The 18,296-nt window shown below is 31.3% G+C and overlaps 1 protein-coding gene across 1 annotated transcript in view; it reads left to right on the top strand.

The window, feature by feature from the left end:
• Positions 1-13,640: 13,640 nt before the first annotated feature.
• LOC129003290 (phorbol ester/diacylglycerol-binding protein unc-13-like) overlaps positions 13,641-18,296 on the top strand; it is a 177,856-nt gene continuing 173,200 nt past the window's right edge. Inside the window, exons 1-2 of the mRNA XM_054431580.1 lie at positions 13,641-13,909; positions 15,365-15,467. Of these exons, the coding sequence (XP_054287555.1) occupies positions 15,446-15,467 (22 nt within the window). The 5' untranslated portion in view covers positions 13,641-13,909; positions 15,365-15,445. The remainder of the gene's footprint in view (positions 13,910-15,364; positions 15,468-18,296) is intronic.

Raw genomic sequence — 18,296 nt, 5'->3', positions numbered from 1 at the left:
TTATAAAATGTTGAGCCTATAGGACTGCAGAGTAATTCTCATAAAAGCTCTGGTTTAAAGTTATGCGGCACTCGGCAGATTCCTTGAGGCAAAGCTTCTCTTAGTCTCTATTCATTAAAAAATGTGAGCGAATTCACTTCATTCAAGCACTGTTTTCCTGCTTAAACGTCTTAAAGTCTTTAAATATCATATTTATTGACTTTATTTAGGAATTTAAAACTTAAATAGTATTATATTTCAAAATATATTTTTTCATTAATAATTAACTAATCGTTAATATGTTTAGTAGTTTTTTATCTATTTGACTTGATAAATACTTTTGGCTGTAAACTCAAATATGAATTTATATGTAATTTTTATTTTCTCTATGAATGCGTCCCTAATTTGAGAAAATTGTAATTCCGAGATAAATGTGAAAATGTAAATAAAAGTTTCATATTCAAATCAATAAACTGGGAATATTTCCCTTTATATTTAAGATATAGGTCTCGTTTAGGAATTTTCCCTGTGCTGTTAAAACTAGCACGACGAAGTGGAACATATTAAAAACGTATACTTCTATCCTCTTCCAAACGAAATTAGATTTTTTACAGAAATTTAAGTATATTGAAAGGGAAATCATGCTAACTAAGTATATTTATAGAATGCAAAAATCCTTTTACTTTGCTTTGAAAGATATAGAGCGTTTTATTTGTTGAAATGAAAAAATAATAAATAATAATGTGCTGAAAATATTGAAAATCTGTTTGAAGTTTATATGTCTGAGATAGGGTTAAGTGAACTCATACTCTTTTTACCTACTGTATCATTTAAATATTAATTTTCCTCCAACCTCTGTTTTTTTTTTGTTTTTTTTTTTGCAAATAGTCGCGATCACGACCGTCTGTAGTGGAAGGTTTTTGTTCAAAATTATTAATGCCGTTACTTTTTTTCATACTGCAACGAAAACCCCCTTTTTATTAAATAACTATACGTTATGGTGAGGAATATTTCTTATATCCTTAGAGGGAAAATGATCGGTTGGAGTTAACTCGAAGACATATGCTGAAAAACAAAATATTGTTTTGAACTTTACTTAAAAAGAAATATAAACCAGGGTGAACACACATGTTACAGATGATATTTACTTTTGCGTATCATGGAAGTCATAGAAGTTAACATTGAAACTTGCTTCTTTCACCAAAACAAAATATATATTTTAATACGATATGAAGCATGCTTGGTATCTTAAACCATCATCTACAGCTGAAAGTAATGACAAAGCTGAAAGATAAATATGTAAATATCATTAATCACAGTAAAAAGAATTTATTCATCCTAAGATTCTTAAGACTCTAAGAATATGTTAATCCTTCAACATCAACGTCACCAAAAGAAGGGTGTTATACCTTTATACGTTATACCTTTATGAGTGACAAAACAGCATCAAACTGTGTCGTAGAAACCAGATTTCATTGCCTTTGCAGACAGGAAATAAACAATTTTCCCGTTTACTCGCTAGCGAGAAGCAGGATGATAAGACGTTCTACCAAAATCAAGTTGATCTCTGAAAGCAGCAGGTTGAGAGAAAATCTTATTTGTGAGGCGTCACAGCGTACGAGAGCGCGTGGAAAATGGGATTTCGGTCCTAAGACACTTTGCAGAAGTTATGTAAGTGGGTTCACAAAGTGGGGTTGTTTATGATCTCTTCATTTTACGATGTCATTTTGGCTTGTATGAGCTCAATGAATTCATCGTTCCAAATAAATACTTATGGGAAGACTTAAGTGGTGTAATATTTAGATTATTTTTTGACATAACAAGTTTCTATGAAAAATTTAGGTTGAGCCGTGGCCTTTAAACACTTCGTGGATTATTTTTTAAATTTCCTATTAACTATGTTAGATGGATTTTGATCAAATTTATGTGGCTTAAAACATACAGAAACAGATTATTTTTATATTTAAAAGAATGCCCGAAAAAAAGAACATGTTCCACAATATTTAGGTACAAATCCTTAAGCGTGTATTGATAATTTGAGTTTTGACTAAGGAAAGGTATATAGGAAATAAATTACAGACCCAGATTTCCGTTAAATATCTAGTGTATTGATCGAAACAGTTGTTCTTATTTTTCCATCTTAATTAGGATGCTAGCTGACGGGCCCCTCCTACGCACAGGGATCAAGTAGTCACTTAAAACTGTATTTAATTCAGAACAGCTGGCTTACTTACTTTTGTTTGGAGCTAACAATCATTCTCTTTCACATATCAAATAGTATAAAGTCAAACCCCAGGAGTTAAAATGTGAAAAACATCTTGTAAACAAATATTAAGTGATCCCCTGTTTTCCATCTGTTTTCAACGTTTTATACAAAACGATATTACTATAAATTAACGACTTTCACGATGTATAAAAGCCACGAAGATGGGCTAACATACACGATGGTTATAAGTAGCTTAATACAATCTTCCATTCGCATACTACACCTGTTATTATTTTCATTATAAACCAACATTATGTTATTCCTAAATATAAAATACGAAAACCCCAATAATCAACATATAAACAAAACACTAACATCTTAAAGAATTCCAGCGACAGTTTACTATAAGAAATATTTCCCTAACATTAGTACACATTTTCATAGCGAAAAGTTATAGGTAATAACAGAGATTACATTTCCTGCATGCATGACTACGAAAAACGTTCGGGGTTTTCATTTTAAAATTATTCATATTTTGTAAAAACAATCATGAACGGTAGGAAAACACTTTTTTGTATGATTTTAAAGATATATAATGTACATGACCAACATTTTGTCGGCGACTTATAATAACATAAATATTTTCATAACAGGTTACAGAAAGAATTTTTCTCATAACAACGGTTCTATCAAAGTATCAAAAATTGGACGAAAATATAATTTTGACGAGTGCCTCTTTTAACTATGTTATTTTTATTACAAAATACAGCTGTTAGTAAAACAAAATTATATCTCACTGAAACAAGTTCAAAATATTAGTGTTAGCTGCTAGACATTACCAAGGTAAAATAAAACTTTGAATAAACTTAACCCAAAAAATTAAAATACTGGCTTCGACATTCTTTCCCCTTAAATTTATCTTTCATTCAAAAGAGAGAGGATGAAAATTCATCAATTGGTTAATTCACAATTCAAAATCTTTCGGAAAATAACCGCTTCAAGTTTTAATGAACATGATACGTGGTTATTTTTTCACTTTGTTTTCCCCAGGGGACAAAAACACTGTTCGTCCAAACCTTAATATATATTTTGGACATATCGTTGTTATATGGTTAATAACAATTATACCTAAAGCAGTTGTTCATTAACAAAGCCTCTATTATTTTTAAGGGGAATGAAGCAAACTGTTAAAGGTTTGCTCGTTCATCGGAATATTTCAAATCTGGAATTTTGTCCATCAAAACCAAAATATTAATTGTGGGAGGGGGGGGGGGAGAGAATAACAACTGTTGCGACTGGAAAGTATACCAGTACATCGAATCAACGGTTAACAGGGAATCCAAAAGTATACGTGGTAATCGTGTCAATACTGAATGAAGAATTAATTATCACATTATTGAAAAAAAAATAATTTTTCCATATCAATCTCTGAGAAGACTGCAAAACACTCCATGTCCCATTTTAATTGTTGTTCTCAATCATCTCAAACAGACGATCTAATCTTCTAGAAAGCGGATTGGTCATAGTGATTTCTCTAAAAAATCTGAAGATAACGAGATCGTACGGTGGTGTCACACCGTAGGGGATTTATTCATTACCTCGATATAAATTGTGATTAAGCTATTAATTTATGAAGTCCCATCAAATGAGAGGTTGGCGTCGGACAATTAAGACCAGGGTTTGGAGTGTACACTCACGTAAAAAATGGCATAGGCGTGGAAACAACACTGAAAAGAAACATAATTAGTCAAACTATCTTTTGAAAACCCAATTTGTGACGTGTCCTTGTATTAGACCCTTCCAATGAGTCCCTCAAAACTCCAAAAATTTAAAGGAATACCCCCGCCGCAGCAAACCTGCAGACTAAGCGAATTTCCATTAACCTGATTGGATTTACACTAAAATGCCTCCATAAAAATAGCACATTTATTTCCTATACAGGGTGTTTTTTAAAAAACTTGCATCTTTATTTATGTAAAAACCGCAATAGATAGAAATATGCAGTTTGCGGGAATCATCTATTGACGTAGGGGGACCAATTGTTTTGAATTCAACGTTACATTCACATTCCCCCCCTTTCCCCCCCTGCCCCCAACTTAATTTTTTTAAATAGCAAGGTACCCCTTGTGACATATCAAATAAAAGAGCATAAAAAAAGAAAATGTTTGATGAAAAAAAATTGAAAATCGGTTCATAAATTTGTGAGATATTCCCCCCTCACCCCCCCGGAACTTAATTTTTTTTAATAGCAAAGTACCCCTTGTGACATATCATATGAAAGAGCATGAAAAAAGAAAATTTTTGGTGAAAAAAAATTTAAAATCGGCTCATGAATTTGTGAGATAATCACCTCCCTTTTCCCCTACCCATAACTTGTTTTTTAATAGCAAGGTACCCGCCCTTGTGACATATCAAATGAAAAATAAATTTCGCCAAAATTTTTCTTTTTTCATGCTCTTTCATTTGATATGTCACAAGGGGTACTTTGCTATTAAAAAAAATTAAGTTCCGGGGGGTCGAGGGGGGGAATATCTCACAAATTTATGAACCGATTTTCAATTTTTTTTCATCAAACATTTTCTTTTTTCATGCTCTTTTATTTGATATGTCACAAGGGGTACCTTGCTATTTAAAAAAATTAAGTTGGGGGCAGGGGGGAAAGGGGGGGAATGTGAATGTAACGTTGAATTCAAAACAATTGGTCCCCCTACGTCAATAGATGATTCCCGCAAACTGCATATTTCTATCTATTGCTGTTTTTACATAAATAAAGATGCAAGTTTTTAAAAAAACTGTATATAGAATTAGTTTAACGAGTACTTAGGTTTGCTGCAACAGGGAGGGTAAAAAAGATTTTTTTTTATAAAATGATAATAGTTTAGTAAGAAATAAAAGTATTTTCCAAAATCGATCAAAATATGTTCATAAAGAAGCAAACTACAACAGTTGACTTATTCTCCATAAGAATAACATGGGAATTTTAAAATAACAATTTTTTTGAATTTTCTCCGTAACAATTAGGCGCATAATAACGCTTCAATATACTAAATTATTTGTTTTTTTAAGCTCTACAAAATGGTTTCAAAATAAATTGTGAAATTTCGTTTTTTTATGGTCAAAAATGGGAAAAACCTATTTTGCCCCATAAAACCCCCCCTAAACTCCCGTTCCCATAGTCCGATCATGCTGGTTCGCGAACTCATTCAAGTTTATCCCACCTTACACCTTCAAACCAAATTTTATCAGAATCGGACAAAAATTACTCAAGTTATCGTGCGGATGGACACACACATATATATATATATATATATATATATATATAGATATATAAAAATCTGAACGAATGGTGTTTTTGGCCTCTAGGGACATCAAAATGAAAAAGTAAATCGGTCCCGGGCTTAGGTCTTACCATGAGACCTACGGTAATAGCTACTTCCCTATAGGGAAATTCGCTAAAAACAATTTCCAAATTTGATCAAAATATGTTCATAAACAAGCAAACTACAACAGTTTACTTGTTCTCCATAAGAATAACATGGGAATTTAAAATTTACATTTTTTTGGAATTTTCTCCGTAACCATTAGGCTTGTAGTAATACTTCAATATACTAAATTATTTGTTTTTTTTAGCTCTACAAAATAGTTTGGAAAGATTTTGCAAAATTTTATGTTTTTTGGGTCAAAATGGGAAAAACCTATTTTTACCCCATAAAACCCCCGTTCCCATAGTCCGATCATGCTGGTTCGCGAACTCGTTCAAGTTTATCCCGCCTTACACCTTCAAACCAAATTTTATCAAAATCGGACAAAAATTACTCAAGTTATCGTGCGGATGGACACATATATATACAGGGTGAGTACTGACCGTGTTAACTTCGCCAGTGGGTTCTACTCAATAAAAGGAACAAAAAAGTCCCTATAAACCCGTGTCCGATTTTTTACCTTTTGGCTGTATTAGGGGATTTTGTGTTTTTCTTATTTTATTAGACTTTGCTCCACAATTTATGTAATAAAAACTTAATCATTTACTTTAGAGATTTGTAGTTAAAATCATTGGAAAGAACATTAAATTTACTATAAATCAAAGGTTTCATTCAACAATTATACCATTACATAGTCCACGTTATATCCAAATTAAAGTAAAAATGTCATTAAATTAATTAATTACGATAACTTTCATGAGCCTCCTTTGATACATAAACCTGCATTTATGCAATGTTGAAATGCATAAAAAACTTGGCATTTTAATAATCTTTCAAATGATATGCTATTCAATACTATTATTGATATAAACCAGTGAGAAATTACTAATAAACTACAATAAAACACGGTTTACAGATTTTGTTTTTGCACAGTTTTACTGTTAATAATAATTACTGTATTCATCATGTTGGCATAATCTTGATTGGTAAAAGGCTCCATATTTTAATAAATGTTGAAAAACTCTTAATTGACTTGGAAATATAAAGATAATACCCCCGCCGCAGCAAACCTGCAGACTAAGCGAATTTCCATTAACCTGATTGGATTTACACTAAAATGCCTCCATAAAAATAGCACATTTATTTCCTATATATAGAATTAGTTTAACGAGTACTTAGGTTTGCTGCAACAGGGAGGGTAAAAAAGATTTTTTTTTATAAAATGATAATAGTTTAGTAAGAAATAAAAGTATTTTCCAAAATCGATCAAAATATGTTCATAAAGAAGCAAACTACAACAGTTGACTTATTCTCCATAAGAATAACATGGGAATTTTAAAATAACAATTTTTTTGAATTTTCTCCGTAACAATTAGGCGCATAATAACGCTTCAATATACTAAATTATTTGTTTTTTTAAGCTCTACAAAATGGTTTCAAAATAAATTGTGAAATTTCGTTTTTTTATGGTCAAAAATGGGAAAAACCTATTTTTACCCCATAAAACCCCCGTTCCCATAGTCCGATCATGCTGGTTCGCGAACTCGTTCAAGTTTATCCCGCCTTACACCTTCAAACCAAATTTTATCAAAATCGGACAAAAATTACTCAAGTTATCGTGCGGATGGACACATATATATATATATATATATATATATATATATATATATATATAGATATATAAAAATTTGAACGAATGGTGTTTTTGGCCTCTAGGGACATCAAAATGAAAAAGTAAATCGGTCCCGGGCTTAGGTCTTACCATGAGACCTACGGTAATAGCTACTTCCCTATAGGGAAATTCGCTAAAAATTTAAAAGTTATGTGTAATACGGACAATGGATGTGGCAGGTCCTTGAACGGTGTATAAATGTGTTTATCTGTCATTAACTTCTGACACTCAAATGTGTTAAACCCCCTCTTAAAATTGTATACCGTCTCTGAGCTAAGAAGGATCCAGTATTTTTGCACGCCTTAATTCAATATTATAGAAGTCTTTGAACTTAAAAGTTTCTATAATTTAAGTTTAGTATTAACAAATGTATAATCAAATAAATTTTAGTTTTATCGAGTTTCAAATATTTTAAACACATTTTACTTATGTGAGGCTAAATTTACATCGTTCTAACATCTTCCCTACATAAACTTAGACTACTGTATGCTTATGTGAAGTGAATTTAAGCTATTAACAAAAGTTACACATGCAACACAAACATTTAACATGAAACACAACTAACTCATTGTTTATAAAGTTGGAATTAGTATCTCATATCTTTATATAACTTCTTGATCAGCATCGTGGGTGTTATTCAATTACCTGAAAAAACAAAAAAATATGTCAAATAACACTTGTAGTAATATATTTACACTCATAATATTTACTCACAAGATGGTATATACATATAAAAGATGGTAAGTAGTGATTGATTTCTATTGGACACTCCAATCTTCGTCAGACCCAATAGGGGAATGAGGTTTAGATTGTTAAAAAGGATACATGACGAAAAGGTTTGATCGCATGGATGTCAACAAAACGTTCATTCTGATAATCTGTAATGTCGATAAATACTTTTCTAATGATTATGATAAATCTATCATTATACGATTACATGTTATATGTATGTACACTTTACTTTCTATAATTGAACAATTATAGAATTAATTTTACACACTATCTATAATAACATTCGCTTGATAAAAGGTTCTCCTCTAGTCCTCTCATTGGCCACATGTAGCAGCACAGGAAGGTACCGACAGTGCTGCGCTCTCACTATACGAACGAGAACTGTTACAGGTATTTTACACGGAGTGCGATACCTCTTCATTTCCTTTACACATAACTTTCTGCAATATTAAACTTACGTAATTTTCTACGTGTACATACAATATTTAAATCAATAACTTGTGCGCCGATAAGTAGCCCAGCACAACCCCATTGAATCCCATCAAACCCCTATAAAACGTTCTTAAATTATTTCGAAGTAGAACAGTTTCTAATTAATATATTCGTATGATACATTCCTTTGCAAAACGCCAATTAATTAATATTTTCAGTAGAGAAGGATTTAGAAGATTTTTAGAGGATTTACTGCTTAAACGTTTATCATTAAACTTGCTGTTTAATTTACTGTTAAACACAGAATACATTGGACTTTAATCATAACGTAATATTGTAGGGTTTTTAATGCGGGCTTTCGTAAGCGTGTATACAGTATTTTTTAATTTTATAACGAAGTAACGAAGATATGACTTTAATTTACTCAATGAAATTTATTCCTTAGATTTAGATATCGATGCATTAGAATATAAGTACTGAAATCTTAGTTTTTAATTTTAGAACATTCCAGAGGTTGCTCGGAGTGTGCTATCAGCAAGTTTATTGTCAATTTCGGGGGTCCTTTGTTCAGCCGTATAGTTTTCAGGAATCAGATAAATACACACAAATAATATGCACATTGGATCCATATTGCATGGAATTCATGGAACTCTTGAAACAAACAAAACCCCTTTTATTTGGTTCAGTCATCTTATATTCTATGTGAATTAATGCGTTGTAGAGTTCAAAGATTCGTACGGAGTGTAGAATGGCGACTCAAAAATGTGAATTACACATTTTGTTTGTTTGCTTGTATTTTGTATTTCATTTTCTGAAGGCCAGAGTTAGTTATTAGCCGAATGTGGATTTGTTCTTCAAACCTGTAGAAAAGTTTTCTGTGCTGAACCTCTTGTGACTTGATAACCTAAAAATGCTACAGTAACAAAATTCATATACAAGATGCTTTTATAAAACTCAATCTTTTAATACTGAGAGGTACTTCGCTTTTAGCAGTCAGGGATCGTACTAATATTATAAATGTGACAGTTGTGTGTTTTTTTTTGTTTGAAGTTCAATCACGCATTAACTACTGGCCATATTGGGCCGAAGTTTGGCATGATGATAGATCACATTCCCGATTAACATATAAGCATATTCTTATCTGCAAAATCCTTTCGGGCTCCGCCCCAGTGGCTCTGTAGTTCCCCATGTTAACCTTATGAGTATTCATATTTAAAAGGAATTAAAGAATTTAGTCAGCTATTTCAACTAAAAAAATTTGTTCTATGATATGCAAAAGTATTAAAAAGTTATAAGATTTACCAACAGGATGAAGCGCTGTTATTATTTTTTGCATATTTATGAAAACAGCTAATTTGAATCATTGACTGTTAATCCTTCAGCGTTTGTACTAAGCAGCAACAAAAAACTGTGATACGCATTGAGAACTGTCATCCAATGATAACTGGATTGTTTCCAGTTATTTCTATGTTTTTAGCTTCATGAATTATTTGTGATATTTAGCTAATTAATTTATTTATAATTTGTTTTGTTATTTCTTATGTTATTTGTTTTGTTATTTATTGTTATTTTATTTATTTATTTGTCTCTATTGTTTAGGTAGAACGTTATGGCTATGGTAGATGCGTAATACTATAGTATACCGTAAATGTAAAGAAGCAAATTTTATCGAACTGTGTCTTCCCCCATTGTAAGCGCAAAGCTCGAGTATAACTTCAATAAGCATTTTATACATATATGCCAACCCCCTACGAAGGACGGTACACTGCTAGTGTTATTATAAATTTAAAACTGCCAATATTTAAACCTATTTCTTAAGAACAAATGTTTTGAACAACTGCATAACGATCAGATGGATCAAATTCCTAGTAAACATTCTACACTAAACTGGTACTGTAATAATGATTGTACAGTATAAACTCATTTAATGTTTTCATATACGGAAAACGCATTATTAAAATAAGGATCCTATTTTCATTAAAAGTTACAGAGTAACGAAATATATACATTTTTACGCTACGTTAATTATAGTAAGTATACATTTTAAAAGAAAATTAAATATCCACATAACACATCATTAATTGAAAATTGTTGACATTTTTTACCGACTAGGGAAGTCTGTTAAAATTAGTATAATGTATAAAGCCTTATATACTGTATTGTAATTTATACGTTCCTCAAGTTTGAACTAGAAGGTAACAACAAAGCAATTACTTTTGAACATTATTTCTTCAACTAATCCCTTACTTATATTGATTGTGTATATTACTAAAAAAAAATATAATCGTATGATGTTTTAAGATTTTTTTCGTATGTTTTAAAGTGTCATATTAGTTTAAGTTAGTCGCTGGAGCTTTTTCTGTTAACCAGTAATCAAGCAATTTTTGCCTCAGCAGTAGTTTTAAGGGAGAATACTATCTTCTAACACTATTTTTATAATATTTTAATATATAAATAATCAAATAACCAAAAACATTATTTTACATCTCAATGAACACAAAGCATTTAATGCTAGCAAGACGCTTGTAACAGAGAATAGCCATTTAAGGGGAGACTGTACCTTTTCTGGTTCAATGCTTTTTAAATGGATATTTTCTACAAGTTCAAGTACATATAGCACGAAAACTACTAAACCTATCATACTGATTTTTTGCACACATAATTATCACATCCATATCTTTATGTTAAACCACTTTTTAAAGAAATATATCAATATAAAAGTTATTTTCAATAATTTAAAAAATACAAATTTTTATGCGATATTCTAAAAATAAAAATAAATTATTTTTTAAATGAAAATTTATAACCAATCAATATATGATTGGTTTAATGTACTCACCAAGTACCCAGACTAATGCACGCAAAATTTTAAGTCTCTATGTATTACAGATTTTGAACTATGTGTACCTAAAGATAAAAAAACTAACTTTCGGAAAACACACTTAAAAGCTTTGCAGCACACACTCAAAGCCATATGAATAGTGTGGCCGAAACCTCGGTAGAGTTAGCTTTGTTTATTTATTGTTATCATAAGAAGCTTTTAAATATACTAAGTATTATATATTTTCTTAATCAGGAAGAAACGGAGATTAATTTTAGACGAAAAACAAAAATTTAATTTTTTAAGACAAAAAAGGTTCAGTCTCCCCTTAAAATGCATATCCAATCATTCTAAAAGTTGAACGTGAAGAAGAAACGTCCTACTTAACACCACATTTTCAAACAAGAAAACTTTTTGCATAACTGGGTAGGGTTTATACTACATTATTTAGTACTGCTGACAATCATTTGAGGATTTTATGATCACATTTTTATTTGAGAGGCAAGACTCAAGAGTAGAGTTCTCAGTAAAATCACTTAAAAACAAATACTTTGTTAAGTTAAACTTCTGTTATTGATTCTACGAGTTTATTAAAAGCATTAAAATTAATTCCCTCGTGGGACAAACCCTTGAACGTTTAGGGACTATGTCCCATCAGTTTAAACTAAATGCCCCTAATGTTTTGTAATTTTACTAATAATTTATAATAATTGTAATTTTACTAGTAATGTTACTATTTATAAACATTCTTTTAACTATCCTTGAAGGGAAAGAAATTCCAATTTAAACTGAAATTCAAATGAACCAATTTCAATAATTGAAACAAAATAATTTCTATAAAATAAATTAGCTATTTTATAAAGTGCATATATGTATGCGGTGTTTGTATTTGGGAGTACCAATAAAAATATATTCACAATATCATCAAAGTATTATCCATGTTTGTGATTGTAAACTGCAAAATGCACATCGAATATACAGTAGTTTATTAAAATTAATAACTTAAAGAATATTTAATTATTAATATTAGCTGTTAGTGCAAGTAGCTGGATTAACAAGCAGTTTTATAACCAAATGAGAAAATATATACAAACCAACAATGAACAGTTTTGAAAACAACTTGAACACATGTGTGACTGTAAAGATCAGATAAAGAATGAAGAAAAAAAATGGATTCAGAAGACAGCCAATATCCTACACCATTATTAATATTCATGGAGAAAAGTTAAATTCAAATTAATCAACACAATTATATTATTACCTATATTAAATACTTATTAAATGGTTACAAGAAGATAACCACATGAAATATAATTGATTATTTCTTTAATTTTTATCGAGGATATAATATTAGTATGATATTTCCATTATTTTTCAGTCAACTTGACCTCCTCATGCAATGTAAATTTATTCAGGAAAATATACAGTCCACTTCTTTCCAAAAACAAAAACTGTTTTCTCCTTATCTATTTTAGCAAATAAATGTATTTCAAGAATCAAACTATCGAAGTGTCATGACAAAATTATATATAATAAAAATAAATGTTCCATTAGCACTTTATTGTATGTTGCAGTGATTTGTGATTGCCAAATGTCAGATTTTCTTGGATTAGAGGTTAGGATGGGATTTTCAATTTATTATATAAGTACATGTTTCAACTCTTTTATCAATCCATATCCTAACCCTCAATCCTAGGAAACTTGAGGAAGCGAATCAGCTACTAGACTGTGTTACATTGCAGTCCAATGACTAATTCTAATTAGACCGAGAGATGGGGGATTAGATAATACCTTACATTTTATTAACCTAACAAATCTCAACAAAGTTTTTTGAAAATTGATTTTATTTTATGTGGCTTTGGACATAGTTGTTTTCTATGTGATACCAAAGTGACGTACAATTTTATCTATAAATTTACCATCGAGGAATACACGTTCTTGTAATCAATGGTTTACACATAGTAAACAAATCCCCCGCAGCCACTAGCGCTCTAGTTTATTCCCCCGCCACCAGGTATCACTGTGTGTACTCGCCGTCTGCAACCTCTGCACGTCATCCGGGACTATTGATTCCCGGTATTTGGTAGGGGATGGGGAGTGGTAAGGGGGTTACGCGGAGTTTCCACGTTTCACCGTAAACTCTACACATAACCGTCTTGAAAATTTAGAAGCAATTAAAACCAAAAACCATGAGCCACCCTGACATATTGTTATTGATGAAAATCTCCCAGGGGCTAATCTACGAGTTTTCTGGGTATATAGGGCATCAAGGTCGATGATTTTTCACGCCGCCTCGTCTGGGTACGGTGTGACGTCAGAGCCCCCCTTGCCCCCCAGTTACAAAATGGCGGGCCACATGTGTGCGGTTGCGAGACAGTCCCCAGCTGGATCTTACCGTGTTATAATCACGCATTAGTTCATTCCTTTCCGATTTTTGAGTGTTAGCTTGTACATATCTAGTGATATATTCTACGCGCGCGGTCCAACCTTTCCTTGTGCCATAGTGAAGTGTCTTTTTTATAGACGATTTCCGTTTGTTTTATTTACAAAAGTGATAGTGTTGAGTAGTTAATTCGTTAGATTTTCTAAAGTTCTGATTATGATTCGATCGTTTACGAAGGGCTACATTTAACTAAGAGTCACTGGTAAGAGGATAGTGTGGAGAGAATGTTTTGGGATTTTTAGGTTAGGTTGGGTTGTTGCCCTTAGTTCATTTATAGACTTGGGATACTGTATATTGAATTTATAATAATGATATACTCAACTATAATGTTTTTTGCAACAACGTCAATTCCATACAACTAGAAAAACTTGCATTCGTCATGAATACACCACATTCAGTTTTACAAAATAAGCAGATTCCTGCAATCATATAGTCATAAGAGTTATATAAAACATGTGTAAAGTATAATAATCTATTTATTATGTCGTTTTTCATTCCTTATTTAATCATCCTTTTTACTTGAACTTAGTATACCATTTATCATACAAAATTAACATAATCTCAATTTTTTTTGAATCCAGTTAACTGTTGTAAAATTAGATTATATATATTAGACATTTTCCAAGTATATTTCAACAACACTGCAATTGCAACATTTATACACAAATCTTTCAAATCATTCATAATAAATGCTGTAACATTGAAAAACTCAATTATTTTTTTACTTATCCCCTCAATCCAAATTAGATTAATTTAACGGTTTAATGTTCGAATAGCACTCGTTTGTCAGTGTAGTTTGTCGTACTCGTAGTAGGCGGTATTATACTGTACTAGGTGTACAATGTAGTCTCAGCCCAGCTGTAGCACCTAACCTCTTCGTTCACTCTGCCCTGGCTAGGTCGATATTGGGCAAACACTGATTGCATGTCGCTTATCCACTCCCATGCATAATTTCTGTGACAAAACCTAAATGCAAAGTTCCATTTTAATAACATACTTTGACTGTTACATGCGAAAGTTGACCTCAGCTCGACTCGGTCTTTATCTTTCATTGTTGTCGTTAGAATACAAATTTTCTGAAAATTAAATTAGCATATATACATTTTATTTATAAACCTATAATTTAAAAATTTTTTATGTTATATAAAAATACGATTTTATATTAAATTGTTGGCGCTTATTACATTGGAAATATTTGTTTAAAATTGCATATAATCTGCTTTCAAACTAGCAAGATAGTTGGTGTATTGAGTTTTTAAAATTAATCGTAAAAACATTTTACATATTTATTATTTGTATAAAGGGAATGCACAGTATCTCACAGTTGGAGTATGAATCTTTAGTGGTTGTTGTGCCACTCGTTTTACTAATAAGAAAGCTTATGATTAACGATCAAGCCTCAATGAATGGTGATTTTTTTTAGAAATATGTATGGAGTATAAATTAAATATTCAGCTACAAAATAACTTAAGAACTACATTTTTGGAACGTGGTAGAAAATAATAATGCACTAAGTATAAGGAAAATATTTTTTACATTCCCTTAAGTAGAAATCTGAGGGATCATAACTTTGGGGGACGGTATTTATTTGTATTAAAGTTCCATTTGTTCCTCTTATCAACGGCTCGTAGTTAAATGTATTTTGTTTTTGTTACAGTTGATTTAATAGTCTGTGATATTTGTGCTACTTGTATACTGTGAATTTATTTTATACTTCGAACCTACAGCGGACAAGATCATGTCGCTTCTAAGTGTAACAGGTTAGTAATTTATTTTTGTTAATATTACTATCATAATCACCATCAACTACTGTACTATCACCAAAACTATTATTCTGATCCCCAACCACTACCACGCTACCACCACTTCTCTATATAAACTCCACGGTCATCTTAATAATAATCATAATCTTAATCTTAAGCATAACTATCGCCGTATAAACACACAAAAAACATTATCATCTTTATCGACATTGTTACCATCCCAATCGCCACCATAATATTCTTTTTGTTTACTACTACCTTAATCATCATCATCAAAACAACACTCCCCCTAACTCACTCTTTGCCAAATAAACTGATCATATGCCTATGAAGAAAAATCAATTTAACAAGCTTATCAATTAACTTAATCTGTGCCGGATTTAGGGTACCTATCTGGGGCCCTAGGCCAAATTAAGTTACTCAAGCGGCCCCCACATATCAATATATCACAATCCTCACCCTCATTGTCATTAAAATCACCGTAATGACCGTAATCAGCAATATTATATACATCAACAAAAGCGTCATTACTATCGAAGCAACTATTTGATTGTTTACAGCTTACACTATTAAGTGCTAAGAAAACTTACTAAAGTCAACTTTGGTAACCAAGTCAGTAAGTCAGTGAGAAGGTTTTTGGAGATTAAAATGATATTGCCGCATCTTTGTTATGTTCCGAGTATTTTGACAAGAACCGTATCGTGAAAGAATTGCAATAGTTTTAGTGTAAGTTAAGAAAAAAATAATTTAACTGTCGCGCAATAGGTTGTTGGAATAACGTGTGGCTTGACCATTGTATCATATGGTACATGATTACTTTGCAAACCGATAAGTGTTTACAGAATTAACATAATTGTAGAACCAAAGAAAGATTAAAATGGAACAAGAGTGGTTCAATAGATTCAAAAGAATCTACAAAAAGAAAGAAAAAAAGAAAATACATTAAACTATTTCAACGAAGAGATATATGAGCTTGATATAAAGTACATTAATTTGACTACTAATACAACTCGTTTAAGACAATCTCAGTTGGGTACTAAAGTTTCTTTGACACTTTAGTACTGCAATTCACTGTTAAAATATTTTTTTTATTTCAGTTATTTTATTGACTAAATAATAAAAACATCGGATTAAATTCAATTGTTTTGTTTTGTTCGGGTAACTATCATAGTTATTATTTACTGAGCCCATGATAGCACGTTTCTCTAGGGGTATTCAAACTCCAAACAAAGGCAAAATTTTAGATTTAAAAATAAATAAATGACTTTATACTAAATTAACTTATAGATATCATACTTTATAAATATTAAACTTAGGCCCTTAAACAAACAGTTCGATTTCCCATAATAATTTTCATTGGTGTCTGAAGACAGGTTGAGTTTGACTGTATGAAACAATTCAGTAATGAAGTGTTGTTTATTATAACTGAGACAACTTTAATAATGTTCAATAGTTTGGAAGCTGTCTAGATGTAATTTTAATCAATCATATCAATTGTTAATATCGTTGAAGTGCATATTATCGTTCGTAGCATGCTTTTAAGAATTTTAAAACCGTTATAAGAAAACTTTACATACTTTTGGTATTACAAACACATACATAACGAATGCTTGATGTCCTATGTATAGCAAATGATTCATTCACTCCAAGACACAGTTAATTTTCCCTCTGAATCAGAACAGAATTGCTTTGCAGGTAGGAGGACGTTAAGGGAGGGGGAAGAGATGGTTAGGGTAGCATGAGTCAAGCGACACTGATGTCTTAAAGGTATCTGAAAGGCTTCGTCGCGTTTATACTACCCACCAAAACTGCATTCTTCTACAACTATACCCTTAGTATTACACGCGCAGCTTAATTCATATTAGAACTAAATCAATTTAGCCAACTTAATGTCGAAACATAGTCCACTATGAGTGGCCGTCAGACTTAACCGGGAAAATATATTTACCAGTTCAAAAAAACAAGGTTTAACCGTCAATTAATTCCTTTTCTTTCATGTTGAGGCATCTTTTGATTTTAGACATTTACTTGCACGTTCAAGCTTTAAGGGATTTGAGGGTATCCTATGCTTCAATAGTTCTTTCTAATGCAGGGGTTAATAAAGTGTAGGGGCTGTTTAAATTAGGGCCTGGTATTTTTCACTTAAGTATTTTTATCTCTGCAGTGTGCTATGCAAATTATTTTATTAAATTATATTATCACGGCGGAAGTATTAAATTATAGTCCGTATAATCTCTTAGTTTATTACTGTATTGTAAAATATTTCAGTATAATATATATTGTAAAAGATCCCAATTCCTTTTCTTACTCCTGAAATCATTGATTTTATCATTTATGATTTTGCAATCACTGTTTTTAATTGGATTCTTTACAAATTAAGCCTCAAACATTAGTGTTTAGCTTTTATAACATTCAAGCTATTTACCGCCTACATTGAACCTCAACTGAAAACCCCAAAGTGTATGGAGTTGGATTAGTTACATTTGATTTTAACTACAAAAATTAAGCAATCATCCATGAAGAGATAAAATATTTCCTCTAGTGGTAAAGGAAGTGGTTAATTGAGTGGTCTGGGATACAACCAGAAGTCCGCAGGACTTAGACAGCTATACCACTTCTAGGCCTGTATACACTGTATATACTTGTCATCAGCATTTTTCATTTTACCTTACACGACAGTGGTTTCAGATAGTCAACTAAACTGGGGTCTTAAACCTTTGCCTATATCATATCATGCGTTGAACTAAATATTGAAAATTGACACGTTCCAGCCTGATTTTTGAAAAATTAAATATTTAGGGCTATCCCTACCAAAATTGTCAAAAT

Source organism: Macrosteles quadrilineatus, unplaced genomic scaffold (assembly GCF_028750875.1).
Source record: "Macrosteles quadrilineatus isolate MER2022 unplaced genomic scaffold, UCM_ALF_1.0 Scaffold_9__3_contigs__length_116548681, whole genome shotgun sequence".
In the NCBI taxonomy this organism is placed as follows: Eukaryota; Metazoa; Arthropoda; class Insecta; order Hemiptera; family Cicadellidae; genus Macrosteles; species Macrosteles quadrilineatus.
Note: the sequence above shows the minus strand (reverse complement) of the source record. Positions and strands in the feature narration are given on the sequence as shown.